Source organism: Lygodium microphyllum, chromosome 6 (genome assembly GCF_053477565.2).
Source record: "Lygodium microphyllum isolate KBCC chromosome 6, Lygodium_microphyllum_v1.1.10, whole genome shotgun sequence".
In the NCBI taxonomy this organism is placed as follows: Eukaryota; Viridiplantae; Streptophyta; class Polypodiopsida; order Schizaeales; family Lygodiaceae; genus Lygodium; species Lygodium microphyllum.
This window is the reverse complement of record NC_141140.1, coordinates 34445213-34467153: the sequence shown is the minus strand read 5'-3', so window position 1 is coordinate 34467153 and position 21941 is coordinate 34445213. Positions and strand designations below refer to the sequence as shown.

Sequence of the window (21941 nt, the reverse complement as noted above, 5' to 3'; positions counted from 1 at the left end):
TTTGCATTTTCTCTTTGTGTATACCATGTTATAAGTGTGGGGATGCAAAGAATGGATCGTTTGCTAATGTTTCAACACATGTTGGTCATTCTAACCCAATCCTATTAGATCATAAGTATGGGAACACCTCCACGCGCATCCATTCTACATAAAACCCTATGCATGCCTTTTACCAATTTCCATTTGATAACATTTTTTCTCTACACCATGTTGGGGTCTCTTTCCTACCCACTTATCATGTTACACCCCATACCCCGGGATTCCTTTTTTTCATTTCGCAATTTTCTTATTTTTGGTCCTCTCATGTGAATGCATCATTGCTTCCCCATAACTAAATTCTGACATAACATGCCTATTCATCCCTTCAAATTAGAGATTTTTTCTTTTTACAATATCCTTTTTCAAGTTCAGATTCATTAGTTATTAATTTTCGAATGATTTTATGTGAATAGATACCTAACCATCCCATTCCCCACCCACTCATCATGTTACACCCCATAACTAAGATTTTCCTTTTTCCATTTCACAATTTTCTTATTTTTCGTCCTTTCATGTGAATACATCTCATTGATTCTGACTTTACCAACTTGTTCATCCCTTTGAATTGGAGATTTTCCCTTTTTCAATCTCCTGTTTCAAGTTCAAATTCATCCGTTATTAATTTTTTATTTTTGAATATTTTATGTAAATCAATCGTATTTTCATGTGAACATGTCTTTTTACATCGGTACTAAGATTTAACCTTATAGCCTTGACCATCCTATCAAAACAGTCATTTTTCCTTTTTACAGCCCATTATCCTAACATAGGGCTCATTTGTTATTAATTTTTAAATATTCTTGGTTGCTTTTCTTTTTGTGTATTTTTCATTGTTCCATGTAGACTTGCTGCTTCATTGCCATTGGAGCTTGCGAGGGGAGGAGTGTGCATGCATGTGCATGTGTTAAGGATATGGACAATGTGCACATTAAATGTGTGTGTTCGCCTTCAATTTTGAATTTTGATTGGGGGTTTGGGGAATGCATGAAGACTCTAGGTAGCTTTTGGGAGGTTCAAGGCTTCACCTCTTCCACTCTTAAGATACTTTACACAAGAGCATTGCCCTTGCCCTTTTGTAGCATCTTATCAAATACTTATGAATGTCCTCGAGCTTTTTTCTACGTTCTTTTACAAAGAGCATTATTACCATCTAAAGAAACGATACATAGATACACAAGTGCGCACAAGAGCATCTCCCTTTCATACTATCTCATCAAATACTACAGCAAGTGCACGAGCCTACACTAGAGCATTACCCATCGACCTTTTGTTATTAACATTCTTTCCTTTAAAGAAACCTAAAATTAGCTAGGCATGTGTTTTCAAGGAAGAATCACCTATCTTGTGTGCATGGGCATTGCCCTTTTGTACCATCTCACCAAATACTACCAATACTCGAGGATGCATGGGCATGCATAGGAGCATTGCCCTTTCATACTACAATACTACATGGATGCACAATTATGGATATGAGCATTGCCCTTTAATACCATCATATCAGATATTACAAGGGAGCACCATCATGCATAGGAGCATTGCCCTTTTCCTATTACCATTCCTTTAAGTAGGCCACTGAAGTAGGAAGAAATTTTCAAAGAAAAAATTGTTATCCTTCTTTTGAGTAGGTCCTGAAGTAGGGATAACTTTCAAGGACAAATTGTTACTTTTAATTTGACAAATAGTAGTATTCTATTATATAGAGCACCATTAAAAGGATGCAATCAGCATTACAAGCATTTTAGGCGCTTTTGGCTATTTCTGGGTTTTTTTTGCGGGGTGGGGGGGGGGGGGGGGGGGGCGAGGAATGGCCAACTCAAGATGAACTGTCATTAGCATTTTTCCCTAAAAGTAGGCCACTTATCTGAACTAAGGGTATTTTTTAAAGAATAATCACTTTATCACTATACAATTGTAAAAGCATATGCCATTTAAACACAACATCACTTCCAGCATAGAATCATCATAGTACAGTCAAAAAGCAAAGGCATTACCATAAATTATACAGGCCTAAAGCTAATTGTTTGTTTTTATTCAGCAAAATGGAAATCATGCTACGAGAACAAAGGGATGTAATTACACAAGCTTTGAGGAGCAAATCATCTGTGCTGACAAGATCAGGTTGTTATGATCTACAGCTCAGCCTCTTGAGTTCCACGGAGCTCATCGTGCGCCTTATGGCTAGCTTGGCCAGCATAGCTCTTGAGAGCCTCATGCCCCTTCTCTGCCTGCTCCAGAATGCTGTCCTTCATGCTCTCCGCCACCTTCCCAGCACGCTCTGCCGTTCTCCCCGCATATGATTTCGCCTTCTCTCCTCCCTCTTCCATCCGCCCTTTTGCCTTCTCTGCTTTGCCTTTGACTGCCTCTGTGGCCTCTCCTACCTTCTGTGCTGCTTCCTTTTTCTTCTTGTCAGCCTTTGCCTTGCTTTCTGTTACCGCACCATATGACAGGCATTGATAAGAATGAACATTGCATGCAGAATTATATTGATCATGCAGTAGTAGAATCATTCAGCTTGATACAGCATCTTAGAAATATGTCTTCCCCACGATTACTTCAAGTGCAAGTAAACAGGTTAAGGATACAAAACCGTGGTACTTGAAAGTAGGTTAATGATACAAAACCGTGCTTCACCATCTCAAGAAACCAGATCTTCCAAATTGTTACACCATCTTATGACATCTGAATTCCCACAATTACTTGCACACTCCAAATCATCCTGATGCCACACGTTTGACCCCCACCATGACATGAAGAGAGTGTATAAATGAGTATTCCTAACATGGCCTTCCCCTTGTGAGGTGAATTAAGGGCCCTAGGGAATGTACCTGCTGCATAGTCTGCAACGTCGTCTTTGGCAGATTTAGCCTTCTCAGCCGCATCTTTAGATGCGTGACCGACTCTGTCTTTGGCATCTTTGGATGCATCGCCTGCAGCACGCTGTCCCTCTTGCAGCTTTTCCTTCCCATATTCCTTGGTCTCACCAGAATCCCTGTGTAGCATAGCAAAGCAGTTACACAAATGCTTCTGGCAAACTGACCATTTGAGAAAATCCAGGTTTAGCTGTAGCATAATGCCTTGTTGATCAGCCCCCATCTGCCAGACTGGACATAGGTAACACATGAAACAATACGCATCTACCATAGCTGCTACATTGACCCAAGACATGGGCATGCACGCAACGAACTGACATGATAGCAACTGTCACATGAAGGCTATTCAGTAGCTGTCACAGCTGCTGCAATCGAAGCCAAGCAGCGACTTCATATTTTCAATCCATTTGTACCTGCCTAATATGTATCCACCAGGAGCAATGTTGCATACATTCGATCTTAACGTGCTACTATCAAGACTATGAATTCCTGAGAATCATCGGATGCAATTACAAGTGCGTACATGAGAAAAGAAACAAACTTATACTGTGCCCGAGTGAGATTATAGGGCACTAAGACAACAGGGCAACATACTTGGAAGCTTTGCCTGTGAAGAACTTGAGCTTCTCAAAAGCCCAGGAGGACCAAGACTTGCTAGTGTCCTGGAGTTTTTGAGTGCCAGCTTTGAGGTTGTCGGTGCTAGGTGTGGTACTGCGTGCGCCGGGGATGGTGCTACTGCGAAGCTTGCCCTGAGCCCAGTTCATCCAGGACTTGAAGGAGGAAGAGGCCCCATCCTCATGCTGCTGCTGCTGCTGCTCCTCCTGTGAGGAGGAGGAGCTGCTGGCGGAGACGACGATCGCCAAGCAGAGGAGGGCCAGAAGGAACCGCTTGGACAGACCCATGGTTGCTATATGCCTCTGGGGAGGAGTCAGCAAATCAAAGCTGAATATGGGATGCCACAGACACAGAGAGACACAGAAAGAGACAGAGAAGCTAAGATCTCAGAAGAACAGATCTTATGACGTGATGAAGAAGATCACCCAAATTACTTCTCCAGATGATGAAGATTAAGGACCAGATGATGAAGGCGGAGAGGATTAATGTAGCCTCTGCGCTACTTTCCTTCTTCCTACGGTGTCCTCGTGGCTCTTTTCTTTGCTTTGCTCGTCGGCTTGCTTGGTTTTGCTGTGCGTTGTCTCAGAAGAAATAGAAACCTGCTACAAACTGATACGTGGCGGCCTCGTATCCGGCCACGCGTCCAGATGCCTGGCTTCCCCACTTGGCAGCCTATTTTTCCTGCGACCACACTCATACTCATTCGAAGGTTCGATACGATTACTTTTGATACAGGGCTTCGGCTGCTGTCTTTATTCGCCCTTACAATGATGATGCGCCTTATATTAAAGGTAAAACATTGAACAGCTGAACGTTTTACACTGGATTACTATTAAATTTCGAGGTGCTGCATCGCTTAGGATGGTTTTGACATGGGTGCTACAAACATTCAAGATGCGATTACTATGAAATTACGAGGTGCTACATCGCTTAAGATGGTTTTTACATGGGTGCTACAAACGTTCAAGATGCAATTACTATAAATTACTAGGTGCTACATCTCTTAGTATGGTCTTGGCACGAGTGCTACAAACATTCAAGATGCAATGCACCCTAACCCATGTCACACATGACAATTTTCATCTAGGGTGGTGTTTCACAAATACTCTTTTTTTCTGGGGGGGCGGGGGGGGGGGGGGGGCTGGGCAGGGTGGTTCTCTTGTCACTCCCTCTCTCCCCTCCCATGTGTAAAGGTGAAAGCCTTAGCATACAACAAACTTTTGAATTACTCTAGATTAGATCCTACACTATGTGAACTACTCAATGTTTTCATGTTGCCTTATAAATAGTTATAATACCTTAATGCTTACCAAATGTCCCTTATTCCATATGTCAACCATTCCCTTATCTTTTCCTACACTTTCTATGGTTTTCATGTATAGGTATTAGCATGAATGTGCTCTTTCTCTCTCTCTCTCTCTCTCTCTCTCTCTCTCTCTCTCTCTTTGTGGCTATCCTCTTAGATTTCTATACATTAAATTGAAAACCCTCTAATAATATAGGAAGAAGTCGTAAGAGGTTGAGCTAGAGGGGAGAGAGAATGAGAGTGCAAGAGAGAGAATATATTATAATAGGAACAATAATAGAAAAAGAGAGAAGAAACCATGAAAGCTTGACAAGTAGGTGAAGATGAAGAGACTTGATCTTATATTATGCTATGGTAAATATGAAGAATAGTCTGCTACATCTTTTCATTCTTGGGCCAATGTAGCACCAAGTATTTATGTAATATTTCTCAAAAATACATGTCTAAATTTATTTGATCACAATCCATCTCCACATCAATGTTTTTATCCTCAAAAACAAAAAAAGAATTTCTTACAAGATAACTCCAAGTAGTGGAGATCTAAACAGAGTACTCTGAGTAGATATGTCAAAAGATCTTATAATCTTTCAAAATCTTTAATGAAATGATCAAGAAATTGAAGACCAAGTACAATTTGTATGCTTTAGTTTGGCATCAATGTAGAAGAGTAAATATAGGAGCTTGATGTATATTTCTCAAAATGTGAGCTCCTCTATGGTGCGCAGATCGGACGCTGTATGCTCGCGTAGTGAATGCCGGAAGGTCCCCAAGAACAATGAACTCTACTTTTTGCACAAGTTACAAGGTAAAAAGCATGAAAGACAAGAGCAAGAGACCAATTGGGTGCAATCTCCCCCCATGCCTTGTGTGAGCGCTTCACAAAGCATGTATTTTATGTATATTTCATCTTCATGCTCAATAATAGCCCAATTTACAAAAATATATCAAGCTTTTAGCTTTTGAGTTTGCTTTTACACAAAAATAGGAATAAAGCTAATGGACGGTGCCCAAAGAGTCTGGCACGCCCAATACAATGTCCAAATAGAAATAACATAACCGTGCGCCCATGCGCATACAAAATAATAATAAATAATCGATGCCTCAATAAATAGGCATGACAAAATATAGACGTGGTGCCTATCAGAATATAATCCATAGATCGAATACTCGCTATTCTCCAATGCTTTCCTCCGCCACTGCTGCTATCTCTACAGATCAACTGAAGCATTCACAATCGTTAGTAAAATAATACAATTAAACCGACAGAAGTGAATACCTAGCAGTCTTCAGCTACATAAATAAATCAATTGGTTAGAAATAAATCCTAACCTTCATTTATTACGAGTACGCACTCTAAACTCATAAACGTTTATTAATTTAATATGCATTTTGCGGAATCACCCACTATGGAATCACCCATGTACACACTAAATTAATGAAACGCCCGAAAAGGATAGGCGTCCCCATCAACTTCTCGCACAAAGAATCCACTTTGTGTATGAGCCCCAGTCATCAAAGTTTACGGAATCCACCGTAAAACCTCACGAAATCAACCGTGAAATATGCCTCCTGGCATCATACCCCCAGGGTGGGATAGCAATTGACCTCAATTGCTATTAGCTCAATGTGGAGCTAACAGAGTGGGGAAAGCATTTAAGTCTCTAGCATGCATCCATTGTGCTTCCTCTACAGGATGGTTCTTAAATTTAACTAGATATCTAGAATACCTACGACCAGTTCTAGTGGTCATAAAGTCAGTGTCTATGATAGCTTCTGGTTCAAGTATTTCAGTCTCTTCCTCTAATAAAGGTGGGTTTTCATAAACAGGGTGTACAGGTAATTGGCCTCTAAATGGTCTCAATAAACTAATGTGAAATGTGTTGTGAATTTTCCAATGAGGTGGTAATTCTAACTAGAATGCATTATCATTAATTTTATGAATGATCCTAAATGGTCCATAGAATCTGGGGGATAATTTGACAACTGGATGTCTATCTACACTTTGTAGTCTACATTTTTCTATTCTCAACCAAACATAGTCATCAACTTTGAAATTCATTGCTTGTCTTTTCTTGTTGGCTTGTTTGGTATATGATTGCTGGGCTTTAGCAATCATATCTTTAACCTCATCAAAAATAGTGTTATGCATACTAGCAATATCATCAGCACTCTGAATTCTATTAGACAAAGATGCAACAGGTGTAGATAATCTATATCCATAAATGACTTCAAATGGTGCTTTCTTTGTAGATGTGTGTGGTGTATTGTTATATGCAAACTGTAATAAATGCAAATGTGTGTCCCATGTCTGAGGTTTAGAAATAGTATATGCACGTAAAAGATCTAGAATTGTGCTGTTAGTGGCTTCTGTTTGTCCATTAGTTTCTGGATGAAATGCAAATGAGAAATCAATCTTTGTGCCTAGGTTAGCAAACAGAGTAATCCAAAAGTTGTTACAAAATCTAGAATCACGATCTGAAATAATAACTTTTGGCAATCCATGGTTAGTAAAACAGTTTTCAAAAACAATTGTGCTGTTTGTGATGCTGTTAAAGTTTTCTTACATGGAATGAAATATGCTTGTTTACTAAATCTATCTACAAATGTCCAAATCATATCATGGTTAGATTTAGTATTAGGTAAACCAATAATGAAATCCATAGAAATTTGTTCCCAAGGTTTAGATGGAATAGACAAAGGCATAAGTAATCCATACTGTTTACCATGATGTCTCTTAACTCTTTGACAAATCAAACATTCAGAAACAAAGTTAGATACATTAGCATCCATATGCGGCCAATAAAAATCTTCAGTTAACGTACGTAAGGTAGATATGATACCTCTATGACCTTGATATGGGGGACAATGAATTTCATTCAAAACAAAAGATCGGAATGGAATTGTAACACACAATCTCTTTTCATAAAACATAAATCCATCATTATATGACAATGAATCAATAGGAATGAAATTATTTTGAACTAATTTATTCCAATCAGTATGAAAAGTAATATCCTGATGATATGTATCTTTCATAGCAATCAAAGAATCAAAAGATATGACAGAAATATTATGAATGGCGGGTCTTCTACTCAATGCATCAGCCACTACATTTTCTTTTCCGGGTTGGTATTGAATGATAGGATGAAAACTTTGAATAAAGAAGGCCCATTTGATATGATGGTCAGAGATTTGAGGTTGCCTAAGTAAATGTCTAATACTTTGCTGATCGGTCTTAATCATAAATTCTGAACCCATTAAGTAGTGTTTCCACTGTCTTAATGCTTGTACAACTGCTAATAGTTCTTTGTCATATGTGGAATATTTCAGCTCAGAGGGTTTCAGCTTAGAACTAGAATAGGCTATAGGATGATTGTCTTGCATAAGTACGGCTCCTATTCCTGATCCACTAGCATTGGCCACTACTAGAAAGAATGGTCTATTAAAATCAGGCAACTGTAAAACAGGGGCATGGGTTAATGCATGTTTCAATAAGTCAAAGGATTTCTGTTGATTTTCGGTCCAATGATAAACAATTCCTTTCTTCAGAAGTTTGGTTAATGGTAAAGCAAGTAATGAAAAATTACGTACAAACTTCCTATAGAAACTAGCAAGACCAAGGAATGAGCGTAACTCATGCACGTTTTTAGGTACAGGCCAATTCAATATTGCATCAATTTTCTTAGGATCGACTTTAATTCCATCAGAGGATACAATATGACCTAAATACTCAATTTCTGTTTTAAAGAATTTACTCTTTTCAGGATTTGCATACAGTTGATTTTCTTTTAATAACTGAAAAACCAATGACAAATGCTCATAATGTTCTTTCTCATTTTGACTAAACACCAAAATATCATCAAAGAAGACAATTACACAATACTGATATTTCAGAAATATACGGTTTATCATTCTACTAAACGTAGCAGGTGCATTAGTCAATCCAAATGGCATGACTAAAAATTCGTAATGACCAAACTGTGTTCTAAATGCAGTCTTGAATATGTCAGACTTATCTAGTCTCACCTGATGATAACTAGACTTAAGGTCTATTTTACTAAATATAGCAGATCCTTGCAGTTTGTCCATAAGGTCATCAACTCTAGGAATAGGATACCTATTCTTTACAGTGATCTTATTTAAAGCTCGATAGTAAATGCACATACGATAGGTATTATTCTTTTTCTTGACTAACAGAACAGGTGCACCGAATGGAGAACTGCTAGGTCGAATCAATCCTCTATTTAGTAATTCCTCAACTTGACTATGGATTTCTTTTTGCTCTATCTGGTTATGCCTATATGGTGCTTTGCAAGGTGGTTGTGTGCCAGGGATCAAATCTATCTTATGGTCTTTTGGACGTGAAGGAGGTAAACCAGGTGGTAAGTCTTCTGCAAAATAGTCCTTAAAATGTGCAAGAAATTCTTAATGCCTAGGGTGCATATGACTTTCTTTTACTTGCAATTCATTCACCCAAATGAGATAAGATTTACTACTCTTGCGTAATGCACGTTTAGCTTGAGTATGCGAAAGCAGTGGAAAAACATTAGATGCATGCATACCATATAATGTAATAGATTTTCCTTGAAAATTAATATTCATTGAGTGTGTGGAATAGTCTATATCTGGGTTATGCTAGTGACGTCAAGGCATACCTAAAATAATGTCACTCGACCGTAATGGAACAACTAGAAAATTTCTTCTTTCAGTGTATTGACCAATGTGAATCTCTAAGTCTTGCACTTCCTGTGTACCATTATACCTAGTGCCTAAAAATGCAGCTTTGATACGATAATGCGTAGGTACAGTCTGTAACTTCAATTCTTTTACCAATTTTGCTGAAATAAAATCATGAGTACTATCGTCATCATGCAAAATAGTCTTTTCCTTTCCATGCACCAAACATTTCATAGTCAATAATGAATGTGGAGTAGGCATACCTGGTAAAGTATCGGAAGTAGTAGTAGTGTCGTTCTCATCTTCAGTGAAGTCACGCATATCTTCATGTTCGTCTTCGTCCATTGCTCCAAGGTAGTTGATATGAGCTGGTGGCTTCTTTGAATGACAATTTTCTGCTAGATGTCCAGGCTGGTGGCATTTATAGCATACTATTGGCTTGGCTTTGGTTACATTATTTGCAATGGCGGGAAGTCGAGATACATTAGGATTTGGCTGTGGAATAGGCTTAGGGTTTTGATTGACATTGGATGGTAATGCAGGTGGTTTTGCCTAATTTTTATGGAAAGATGATGAAGAGAAACGACCTAGATTAAATATTCTAAAATTGGAATTGAATTGTTTAGATCCATAGTTACCATTGGCTTGGAATTGCTGTGGACGTCTGTCTCTACCTCGTAGCTTATCTTCAGTGTCGTGAGCTAGTGAAATAGTGTCTTCAAGGGTAGCAGGCTTGAACATGTTAACTTCAGCGTAGTAATGCCCAAGGAGTCCAGACATATACTTGTGCTTGTGTGTCGCTTCTGGTACGTCTTCAAGCATGCGTAGCTGGAGTAGTGCATTCCAAAAACGCTCTGTATACTGACGAATAGGCTCACGATCCCGTTGCTGGAGAAGATCCCATTGCTTAATAGCTTTCTCATGAAATTGCGATGGAATGAAATTTTGCATGAACTTCTTCTTGAAATCTTCCCAAGTAGCAGGACAATCTATGCTCTTACGTACTACAGTCCACCAAAGAGATGCTCTGTCTACTAAATGATTAGTGACACACTTGATTTTATCTTTTTCTGCATAGGTTTCCTCATGGAAATAGTCGTTAAACTAACTAATGAATGCTAGAACAGTTTTTCCTTCTCGTATGCCATTGAAAGTACGAAATTTGAAACTTCTTTTACTTATCTTTGATTCCTTGCGGATGGTTTGAGCTTCGAGAGTTGCGTCGATGGTATGTCAAATCAGATCTTCAGCTTGAGGTTCTTCTTTGTCGGTAGACACTCTTTGTAAATTTGCCAGTTGAGCTTGCAATGCTTGCCTAGCCCTTCGTTCTTCTTCCAATTACATCATGATTAAGTCCAGTTTTTGCTCCATCGTAGGCTCAAGTAGGTCGCCTTCAGCCATAAGGTCATCCATATGTGGTTCTGTCATCCTGCAAAACTCAAAAGACCTTTCCCACTCAAAATCAGGTTAGCGGGATGAGCGTAGCTCAAGTTCGGGAATACAAGGCTTATGTGTTTTTGGGTATAGCTTTCTCAATCTTCGGAAAATCTGCGATTTATCCTTCTTCGTATGCTGAAAATGCTTCAGCAAACCTGCATATGGGTAGAGTACCTTCCAATGAACAACTTTGCAGTTCGGAGTTTCTGCGCAGGAACAGTCCTTCTAAGAGTTTTGAGCACAAGTCAGTTCTGACTCCAGTTGACTTGTCTGACTTGCAGAATTGCAGACTTATGTGACTTGCAGAGTTGTAAACTTGCAGAACTTAGTCGATTTATGGAACTTGCTGAACTTGATCAAAAAATACTTGCTGAACTTGATTTTGTTGGGTGTGACCTGGAGTTTGTGACTTGCAGAAGTGATTTGCCTTAGTTGACTTAGCTTGATTGATTAAGCTTAAGCTTAATGGAGATAAAACGACGCAGATCGTGGGGGGGGGGGGGAGGGGGAGGGGCCGTTTTTTGTGCCGTCACGAGATTTTCGGAGGTCCTCAGAGGTCGCAGAGATTAAATTCGAAGCTTTAGGCTTCTCTTAAGGTCTTTAAGATTTAAAGCTTAAAGCTTGAAAAGTATAGAATTGATGACTTATCTCTCTGTGTAGCCACGACTTGATGAAGGAGATGAAAGAGTGGTCCTCCGCCTCTATAGCCCGGTCCTTCACGATCTAATGAAAGAAACAGGGGTTCTTGATTGCCAGAAGTCTGCCTGTATTGACGGTTCGCGATGAGATTGACCGTAGAGCCCGATCGTTCCAGGAGCTTTGCCTTCTCACGAGATGGATAGCGATTGAAAGCTCTTGATCTCAGTTCCGCTCTGATACCACTGGTGCGCAAATCGGACGCTGTATGCTCGCGTAGTGAATGCTGGAAGGTCCCCAAGAACAATGAACTCTACTTTTTACACAAGTTACAAGGTAAAAAGCATGAACGACAAGAGCAAGAGACCAATTGGGTGCAATCTCCCCCCATGCCTTGTGTGAGCGCTTCAGAAAGCATTTATTTTATGTATATTTCATTTTCATGCTCAATAATAACCCAATTTACAAAAATATATCAAGCTTTTAGCTTTTGAGTTTGCTTTTACACAAAAATAGGAATAAAGCTAATGGACGGTGCCCAAAGAGTCTGGCATGCCCAATACAATGTCCAAATAGAAATAACATAACCGTGCGCCCATGCGCATACAAAATAATAATAAATAATCGATGCCTCAATAAATAGGCATGACAAAATATAGGCGTGGTGCCTATCAGAATATAATCCATAGATCGAATACTCGCTATCCTCCAATGCTTTCCTCCGCCACTGCTGCTATCTCTACACATCAACTGAAGCATTCACAATCGTTAGTAAAATAATACAATTAAACCGACAAAAGTGAATACCTAGCAGTCTTCAGCTACATAAATAAATCAATTGGTTAGAAATAAATCCTAACCTTAATTTATTACGAGTGCGCACTCTAAACTCATAAACATTTATTAATTTAATATGCATTTTGCGAAATCACTCGCTATGGAATCACCCATGTATACACTAAATTAATGAAACACTCGAAAAGGACAGGCGTCCCCATCAACTTCTCGCACAAAGAATCCACTTTGTGTATGAGCCCCGGTCATCAAAGTTTACGGAATCCACCGTAAAACCTCACGGAATCCATCGTGAAATATGCCTCCTGGCGTCACTCTAAGAGGGATTCATTGTGTAGTCCATGAGTTTTGATGGATACTTAATAGCTCAAAGAAATTCTTTTTGTGTATTTTCAACATATGTAAGGTTTCTCTTCTCTATAATTAATCCAAAATTAACAACAGATCACAAAATAAAGTTATTAGATAGCAAACTATAGTGAAACAAAGCCTTTAGTTTTCATACCCTTCATCCACGAGATCACATCTCTCCATAGTCCTTTGCAATAGAAGCCCTTTGATGTCTTTTCATAGGTCTTGAATACACCTATATGACTAGCCATAGGTGAAGAACATATCTCTTCCATAATCTTTTGCTTGAAGTTTGAAGAATGAATAGCCATCTTTCCATTAAGCCATAAATGGTAATGCAATTGTTGTATAATGCTAAACAAACCTTTATAGAATGAAGATAGCCCAACAAAACATCTAAGAGAAGTATCATTTGTTTGTGTAAACGACTTCCTAATGCATTTGACATTCTTTGGATCAAGCTTGATACCCTCTTCACTTACAATGTGTCCCAAGTATTCCACTTATGCTTGCATGAAATAACATTTTTCTTTTCTTCGCAAAGAATTGATATTCTCTAACTATGCCAAATACCTTCCTTATGTGCATGAGATACTCTTCCATAGTCTTGTTGTAAATTAGTATATCATTAAAGAAACTCAACATAAATTTGAAGAGAAAAGCTTGAAGTATCTTATTCACATTGGTTAAGCAAAAGATATAACCAAGAGATAATAGAGGCATCAATCTGTCCTAAAGGCTATTTGGACTTTATCACCCTCTCTCATTGATAATCCAACCTCAAATCAATCTTTGTGAAGTACTTAGCTCCCTATAGCTCATCAAGTAGGTCATCTACTGTTAATATGGGATACTATTTTTGATAGTGATCTTCTTAAGATCATGGTAATCTATGCATATCCAAAAAGTGCCACATTTCTTTTTCACTAGAAAGACTAGTGATGCATAGGATGAAGATATAAGCTCAATTAATTCCATATTCAATAAATGAGAGGGAAGCAATGGTGGAATGTGAGATAGAATCTATGGATGCAAGAGCATTGAGAGAGAGAGAGAGAGAGAGAGAGAGAGAGAGAGAGAGAGAGAGAGAGAGAGAGAGAGAGAGAGAGAGGATCACAATAATTATGTGGGGTACAAAATAAATGGTTCCCTTTCTTAGTTTTCTTTCCTTATATATGACCGTGTAGTGTGTACTTATGTAAAGAGTGCCTACTTGGCTATAGACCATTAATCTTTACCCCAACAACTTTCCACTTAAAGGCCAATGCACTTGTCCTCGTTACCTCTAGCATTATCATCTATATTGATCTTGACAAGCTCAGTACTCTTGTCCTCAAGCACCTCCTTGAATGAAGTGATACTTCACCTCAATATGTTTTTCTTTGCATGAAAAATGGGGTTCCATACCAACTAAATGGCACTTCTTTTGTAATGCCCAAGTCTTCCACTAGACAAGTAAGCCATATAGCTTCCTTATAGGGCTCAATGACTCTATCTTTGTGATAGAGAAAGCCATACATGACTACAATGAGTACCTATAAAAGTGATGACAAAACCTATAGTAGACCTCCTAGAGTCTACAATCCCCCCAAAATTAACATCTACATATCCAAGAGCAAATTCACCCTTCCTTTTGAAGCATATCTATCATGAATCTGGAAGTGGTTTTGGTTGTTGAATGCATGTGGGAGGACTAATGTGAGAGTCTTAGGACTACTATAGACTACTTTGTTCAAATATTTCAGGCTATTCATTGCTTGCTTGCTGAATTCTACCTTGACTCACGGTGATTTTGTTGCATGTTATATGCTTGGTTGAGGGGTTTCATGGATATATCTAGGATTTTTCTTTTAGAGTGGTGTGGGTGATTGAAAGTAGGGATTATAGGTTGAAAACATGGATCTTTTTTAGGGAAGAATAGAGTGTTTTGACATATATGGGCTTCTTTAGTTTTGGTTTGATTTATGCGCATGTCTAAATTTTGGGTCAAATTTACATTATTTTAAGCTAGAATTGATGTATAACAAAGGAAAAATATTTTGGGTTAAATCAAATTGGATTTTCTCTGAGCTCTCATCTCATATTGATTGTCCAAAAGAGATTGTATATGTTGTATTGAATTCAAGCCAAAGCTCAAATATGATCAACATAGATTACAATTGGGTTCTTGACTATTTCCTATGTTCCAATTATTTTAATTGTCTCCTATCTTCTTCTACTATGGATTCTCTTGCTTTGCATTTGTAGGCTCTTCTTGCCAAAATCCTACTGGTCTACCAAGCACATCTAAATCCTCAACATCTTTGGGGAACCCAACACAAAATCCTACAAAAGAGTTCGACAAGGTGTGGGTGTGCTATAGGCTCTACAGATGATGTCATGCAATTGTTGCAAACTTTTACTTCCTATTTGCAGCAGTAGCAAAAACAACAATAATTGCATTCTATTTCCAAGCATGAATCTATTGTCAATAAAGCTTTTCAAGTTGTGAAAAGCCAAATGAAATTGTTTGATGATATATTTCCAATTATCTCAAGGTCTATAGTGAAAAGATGGACTTTCATGGGATTCCTCCATACATGATGAGCTAGTACTTTCTGGGGCTTGCAATGCAAGAGCTAAAATTATGTGTAAATGGAATGTATGTAAATGGTGATTAGAATGAGTTCAAGAAAGCTCTAAAGGAGAAGTTTTTTTATTGAATACATAGGTTGGTGACTTGTAGAACACTGATGGAGTGGGATATGAAACTTAGTAAATATCTTATAGTTATAGAGCTTTTATGTGAATTTTAGGGAAATTTTGGGTACTTGGACACCACAGAGCAGTAGACTCTTGAAACTAAAAAGATAGATTTTTTCTTACATGCCATTAATCTTTCTTCAAAGTCAAGCTTAGAAGAACTTCTGGATGATGAGACTAGCAAGCAAGGCTTAAAGACTAGTTGTTGGCAAGATGATCCAGATGTTGTTTCTATGATGGTTAACAGATAGAGGAGTCTGTTGGCTAAATGCTAGTCGATGCCTATGGCCAATAATAAGCTTACATAGGAGATAGAGGAGACCACTAAAATGTTGGCCTATGCCTATGGCCAATAGTAAGGTTACACAGCCTCTAGGAAAGCAACTTGCTTCTATAGTTGCTCCAGTGAAGGAGGATCTTATGGATGAACTAGTTGAGGGCATGAATAATTTGAAGTTGAAATTTGTAAGGATGGAAAAAAAGGTTCGGCTATTGCATCGAACTTGATTTTCTTTAAATATGGTAAGATCCACTTACATGAGACTAGTTTGCCATTTATCCCAAATTTTGAGAAGGGTGGAATGCAAAAGTTAGTGAATGAGATGATTGTACGATGGTGAAAGTTGCTACTTTTGGTCTTCAAGTTGAGAAAACTCATGGTTGTGTTGCACTTTCTACTAAGAAAACAGAATTTTGGTTTCATGCAATGCGTACAACAGAAAAAGGAAAAACCTGTAGGGCTAAATTAAATGATGTAGGGAAGAGTATTAGTGAGATGAAAAGTTTGAATGCACTAGTAGACTCTTTTCCTATCCATGTATATCTTGCTAGATCATAGAATACTGATGTGATTGTGAAAGAGAAAAGAAAGAGGGATGATAGCAATTCGATTACATCAAAAGGGTTACCTGAGGGAGTGGTAGGTAAACCACCAGTTGCACCTCTTGCTAGGCCTATGCATAAACATACCATGGAAGATGTTACAAAAGAATAGAATTAGGAGCATGTAAAGTCTAAGGGGGAATATCTCGAATACAAATTGCAATCAAATATTGAAATTGCAATAGATTTGAAAAAGGTTCTTGGGGAGTGTGTCTTGACTAGCAAGGGCAAATTCAATCTTGGTGAGATTTTGGCGTTTCCAAGAGACTGTTTCACGAGGAAATTATTGATATCAAGATAAAGACACAATTTGTTGGAGAGTTTATGTATGCTATGATGTAGGGTGATGAAAAACTTGGTTTACAAGGTGTTCAAGTAGTCCATGAAGATGATGCATGTGCTATAATTAAATTTGTTAAATATAAAAATATCATTATTGATGATGGAAAGCTAATTTAAATTGTTAAAAAGCAGTACTTTGTAGTAATATACAAAGGAGAGTGAGATAGATGCACTATAGTGATGAGGAAACTTCAAATATGATACTTAGAAGTCATTACACATGCAAATATAGTTGTTAAGATTAGGGATTTGGAAACTTATGTGGCATGCTCAAATGCCAAAGTTACTATAGGTGATGTCCACGATGAGCAACACTTTTTCATGTAGGACTCCTCTTCTTATCCCATTATTCTTGGGCAGTCATACATCACTATTGCACGTATGGAGACTAAAGTTTTAGATTATGAATTAGCCTATGCATGAATCATGAGCCAAGATCGTAAGAGAGTTGTTTAATTTTTTACTATACATGTTTATCATGTCAAAAATTGTCCATTGCCACCCCGAAATATAAAAGAATTGACAGAGTTGGGAGTGTCATTGTAAAGCAGAACTACAATGGTGCTAAGTGGGAAAATCTCTCACCTCAAATAGTAGGCTCATGTGGTTTTCTCTAAGCTTCATTAGATTTTCAATAGGGAATTCCATAAGCTTTTGGAACATTAAGGCCATGAACATGGCTAAAAAGCAATATGTTTTTAAATGTTGAAAAATATATGAGAAGGCATAATTTATTGGTTCAATATGAATATATTTATGGCCTATATGATGGATTATATTATCTATATACATTGGCTGAAATTTTAGCTATGTTGAAATTCAAGAAGAAATATGAAAATGGGTTGATACAAGTGTGTTTTTTGGACATATATTATGTGGTAGCTAATTTTATGATGTAGGAGAGTCTATGCTTAGATAACAGGACTAGAACTAAAGTCATGATAAAATATAAGCCTGAGTACATAAGAAAGTAAAACCGGTTGTACTACCATTGTCTCCATTGAGGAAACAATTAAGTTGGCTTCATGGTAGCCAAATTTGAGGGATAAAAGAAGATTGGTTATAGATTTACTACAAAATCTTTCAAAGAGTTCAAAATTGATTGTGATGAGCTTCTCTGTCTTGCAGAGAAGCGATGCTTTAAGGAGATGTTGTGTATGGTTATAGATTTACTACAAAATCTCTCAAAGAGTTGAAAATTTGTAGTGATGAGTTTCTTTTTCTTGCAAAGAAGCGATGCTTTGAGGAGATGTTGTCTAGGCATGGTAAGGCTTTTGGATTTTAGCCACATGAAATTGGCCATGTAGATATTGGTATAGTTTCTCTTGTGGTGACTTCAAAGAGATGCTATCTAGGCATGTCAAGGATTTTACATTTTAGCCGCATGAAATTGGGTTTGTAAATCTTGATATATTGGGTCCTATTGTGATATTTCCTATTCCACATGGACCATGGAACTTACGACCAATTCTAGTGGCGAAAGCCCATTTGTAAAAGTTGATTGATCTTTTAAATGAAAAGATAAATACTGGAATTAGTCAGCCTTCCTCAACTTCCTACTCAAATAGATGGTTTAATGTGCCTAAGAAAATGGAGCCTTGAGGTTTATACAAGATATGCAGCCAATCAATAACATGACTATTAGAAATGTGGGAGCAGGTCCAATGATTGATTGATGAGATTGTAGAAGCTTTTGCTCAAATAGCAATATAATCCTTGGGTGACTTGTACTCTAGCTTTGATTAATTTTAGTTTAGCAATTGAAGGAAATGATAATAACACCATAAAAATATCATTAGAATTAGTGCACATATGTTACCATAAGGGGCAAAAAATTCTATTACCCACATGATGAATGTTTTGAACTATGTATTGTAGGATTATATACCTCATTTGACTATGCCTTTTTTGGATAACTTACTAATAAAAGGGTGCAAAGAAGAAGATAAGGATGAGGAACTGAAAAAATAGGGATGGAGAAAGTTTATTTCTAGTCATATTGCTAACTATGAGAGGTTCTTGGCAAGACTAGAAGAGGCAAATTTGAATCTTCTAGGTCAAAAGTCAAATTTTTATGTAAATGAAGTACTTATTATTGGACATATGTGTGGACTGTATGGAAAAAAACCATCATAAGAAAAAGTGGATGCAATTGATAGGATGAATGAGACGTGCTCTTCATAATGATTGAGGTTAGGAGGTTTTTGGGAGCCTATGTATTTTATATTATTTGGGTATCACATTTTGCACACATTGTAGATGCAATATATTAACTACTAAGGAAAGGGAAAAATTTCCAATGAGATAAGTTGTACACAAAGGCTATGAGATAATTGAAGAAACTACTAAAAATTGCACCTTACTTTGAGAAAAGTGGATTACATAGGTGAAAACCCATTAACATCATTGTAGATATGAGCCAAATTGAGCTATTGGTCATGATGAGGAAAAGAGGTATGTAGTCAAGTTTGGAGAAAATGTGCTAAATGAGAGGCAAAGAAGATATCGACAGATAAAAAAGAGAATTATGGGGAGTTGTTATAGCTCTGAAATGTGATAAACAATATGGAGCAGCAGAATAGAGACAAGGCTGACCTAAGGTGCATAGAGTGTGGAATCACCCACCTCTGCCAAAGCGAAAACCATCTACAAATCCAACCGAAGTACCATTTGTCCCATTGGGGTTGTTCAGTGTCAAGAATCTTGATGGGGAGGCCACTCCCATCATGTTCTGGGTCATGACCCATGCCCAGATAAAGCAGGCTGGCATATCTCTACCAGGGCCTAGTAACCTCGATGCAGCCTCGATGGGAAAGAAGAGCTGCAAAGCAAAGGAAAAGGAGGCCGGAGGCTAAAATCACACTAAAGGCCGAGAGTGCTACAACTCTACCTGTTGGAAAGAAGGTCAAGGACGCAGAGACAGAAACTTCAGTCCTCCAAGACAGTTGAAAAGGGGAGTGCCAAGGTAGGGGAATACCCGCATCCGATGAGCCAATTCAAGGCCATAGAGAAAGTGAGGGACTGGGTAAAAGAGGCACAAGCACATTTGAGAGACGTGAGCCCATCCTAGAGGACGGGAGTGAGGATCTCATCAGCACGACCATGGCAGACTTACCCCCTCAACCAAAACCAGGAAGGGAAACTGCACCCCAGACAACACCCATGAGGGCTAAAGAGTTGAAAAAGAAACAGGCTTGCAGATAAAATGCCTAAGGTCAGATGGAGGGGGAGAGTATCTCTCAAATGAGTTTGCAAAGTTCTTGCAGGAGCATGGCATAAAGCAGCAATATTCATGCAGTTATACCCCACAACAAAATGGAATTGCAGAAAGGAAAAACAGGCATATTGGAGAGGTATCTCGTGCCATGCTCAATGAAAAAGACTTGCCAGATTTTTATTGGGCTGAAGCAGTTGCTACAGCAGTCTACATAATGAACAGGACTCCCACTGCAGCAATACATGGAATGACTCCAGAGGAGAGGTATACTGGTGGGAAACCAGATATTTCTCATTTAAAAATTTTTGGTTGCATTGCCTATGTACATGTGCCAGATGAGCTGAGATCCAAGTTGGATCCAAAAGCTGAGAAGTGCATCTTTATTGGTTACTCTCTGCAGCAAAAAGGGTATAGATGCTATAACCCTTCTACTCGTAAGTTTACAGTGAGCAGAGATGTTGTTTTTGATGAGATGAGTAGCTGGTATAAACCAGTAAATGTGATTGATGATGAAGATGCACAAAATGGTAATGCTACACAGAATTCACAGCAGCAGTCACAAAATATTAGTGGACCTGGAGCGTCCTCTAGCAGTGGTTCACATTCTTCGCCATGGACATGCAGATTGAGATCAGGAGAATCTTCTCAAAGCAATGCAGATAGTGGTATGCAGGTATCATGAAAAGGAAAAGAGAAGGTTGATCAGCCCATGTTTGATGTGAATGCAGGTCACTCTTATGTGGATGGTGAATCCAGTGGCTCAGAACAGAGCATTGATGATGAGTTGGGTATTCCTTCTATTGTTACACCTGGAGTAAGGAAGACCAGGGATGTTTTGAGAGCACCTGGGAGTGAACCTACTTTGCGCAGGTCTACAAGAGCTAGGTATCCTGTGGATAGGCTGAAATATGATGGATTTACAGCCATTCACTATGCATATATGGTCAAAGTGATACAGGAACCAGAACCCACATCTTTTGAGCAAGCCATGGGAAAAGAAAAATGGGAGAAAGCCATGGATGAAGAAATGGATGCCTTGGAAGCAAATGCTACATGGGAGTTAGTACCTTTGCCTAAAGGTAAGAATGCAATTGGCTGTAAGTGGGTCTATAAGGTGAAGCACAATGCAGATGGTTCTGTGAACAGATACAAGGCAAGATTAGTAGTCAAGGGGTATGCACAAACATATGGCATTGACTATGAAGAAACATTTAGTCCGGTTGCAAGGATGGCAACCGTAAGAGCAGTCATTGCTATGGCTGCATCAAAGGGATGGTCTTTACATCAGATGGATGTAAAGAATGCCTTCTTGCATGGTGATTTGCAAGAAGAGGTCTATATGGAGCAGCCACCAGGTTATGTGCATGCTGTTCATCCTGAGTTTGTTTGCAGGTTGAAGAAAGCCTTGTATGGCTTGAAGCAAGCACCTAGAGCATGGTCTGACAAGATAGGACAGTATCTTGTCACTATTGGCTTTCAGATTTCCAAGGCAGATTTCTCACTTTATGTGAGAAAAACAGAGAAAGGTATTATGCTGCTTGTCATTTATGTTGATGATTTGATTATGACAGGTGACAGTGATGAAGATATCCTTCATGTGAAAATGCTATTGAAGCAGAAGTTTGAGATGAAGGATTTGGGAGAGCTGCGTTATTTCTTGGGCATTGAGGTGATTAGATCACCAAGTGGGATACAGCTCTTGCAGAGGCAGTATGGATTGGACATGCTGTCCAAATATGGGATGACAGGCTGTAAGCCTATTTCAGTTCCTTTGGAGCAAAATGTGAAGCTGAGCACAGATGCAGGTGAGCTTCTAGAAGACCCTACTATGTACAGACGCATAGTAGGAAGTTTGATTTATATGACTATTACCAGGCCAGATTTGAGCTATGCTGTTGGATTGGTAAGTCAGTTTATGCAGGCTCCAAGGAAACCACATTTGGATGCGGCTAGACGCATACTTAGGTATGTGAAGTCCACATTGCAGTATGGACTATTTTATGAGACTGGGGTTCAGATACAGTTGCATGGA

The 21941-nt window shown here is 38.5% G+C and overlaps 1 protein-coding gene across 1 annotated transcript; it reads right to left on the bottom strand.

Annotated features, from left to right (window-relative positions):
* Positions 1 to 1961: 1961 nt before the first annotated feature.
* LOC148034452 (uncharacterized) lies at positions 1962 to 4186 on the bottom strand. The gene is made up of 3 exons (XM_087679397.1): positions 3504 to 4186; positions 2865 to 3028; positions 1962 to 2464 (listed from the first exon to the last, which is right to left on the bottom strand). Exons 1-3 carry the CDS (start codon positions 3809 to 3811, stop codon positions 2169 to 2171), a joined length of 768 nt encoding a protein of 255 aa, XP_087535523.1. The 5' UTR covers positions 3812 to 4186; the 3' UTR covers positions 1962 to 2168.
* Between the last annotated feature and the right edge of the window lie 17755 nt (positions 4187 to 21941).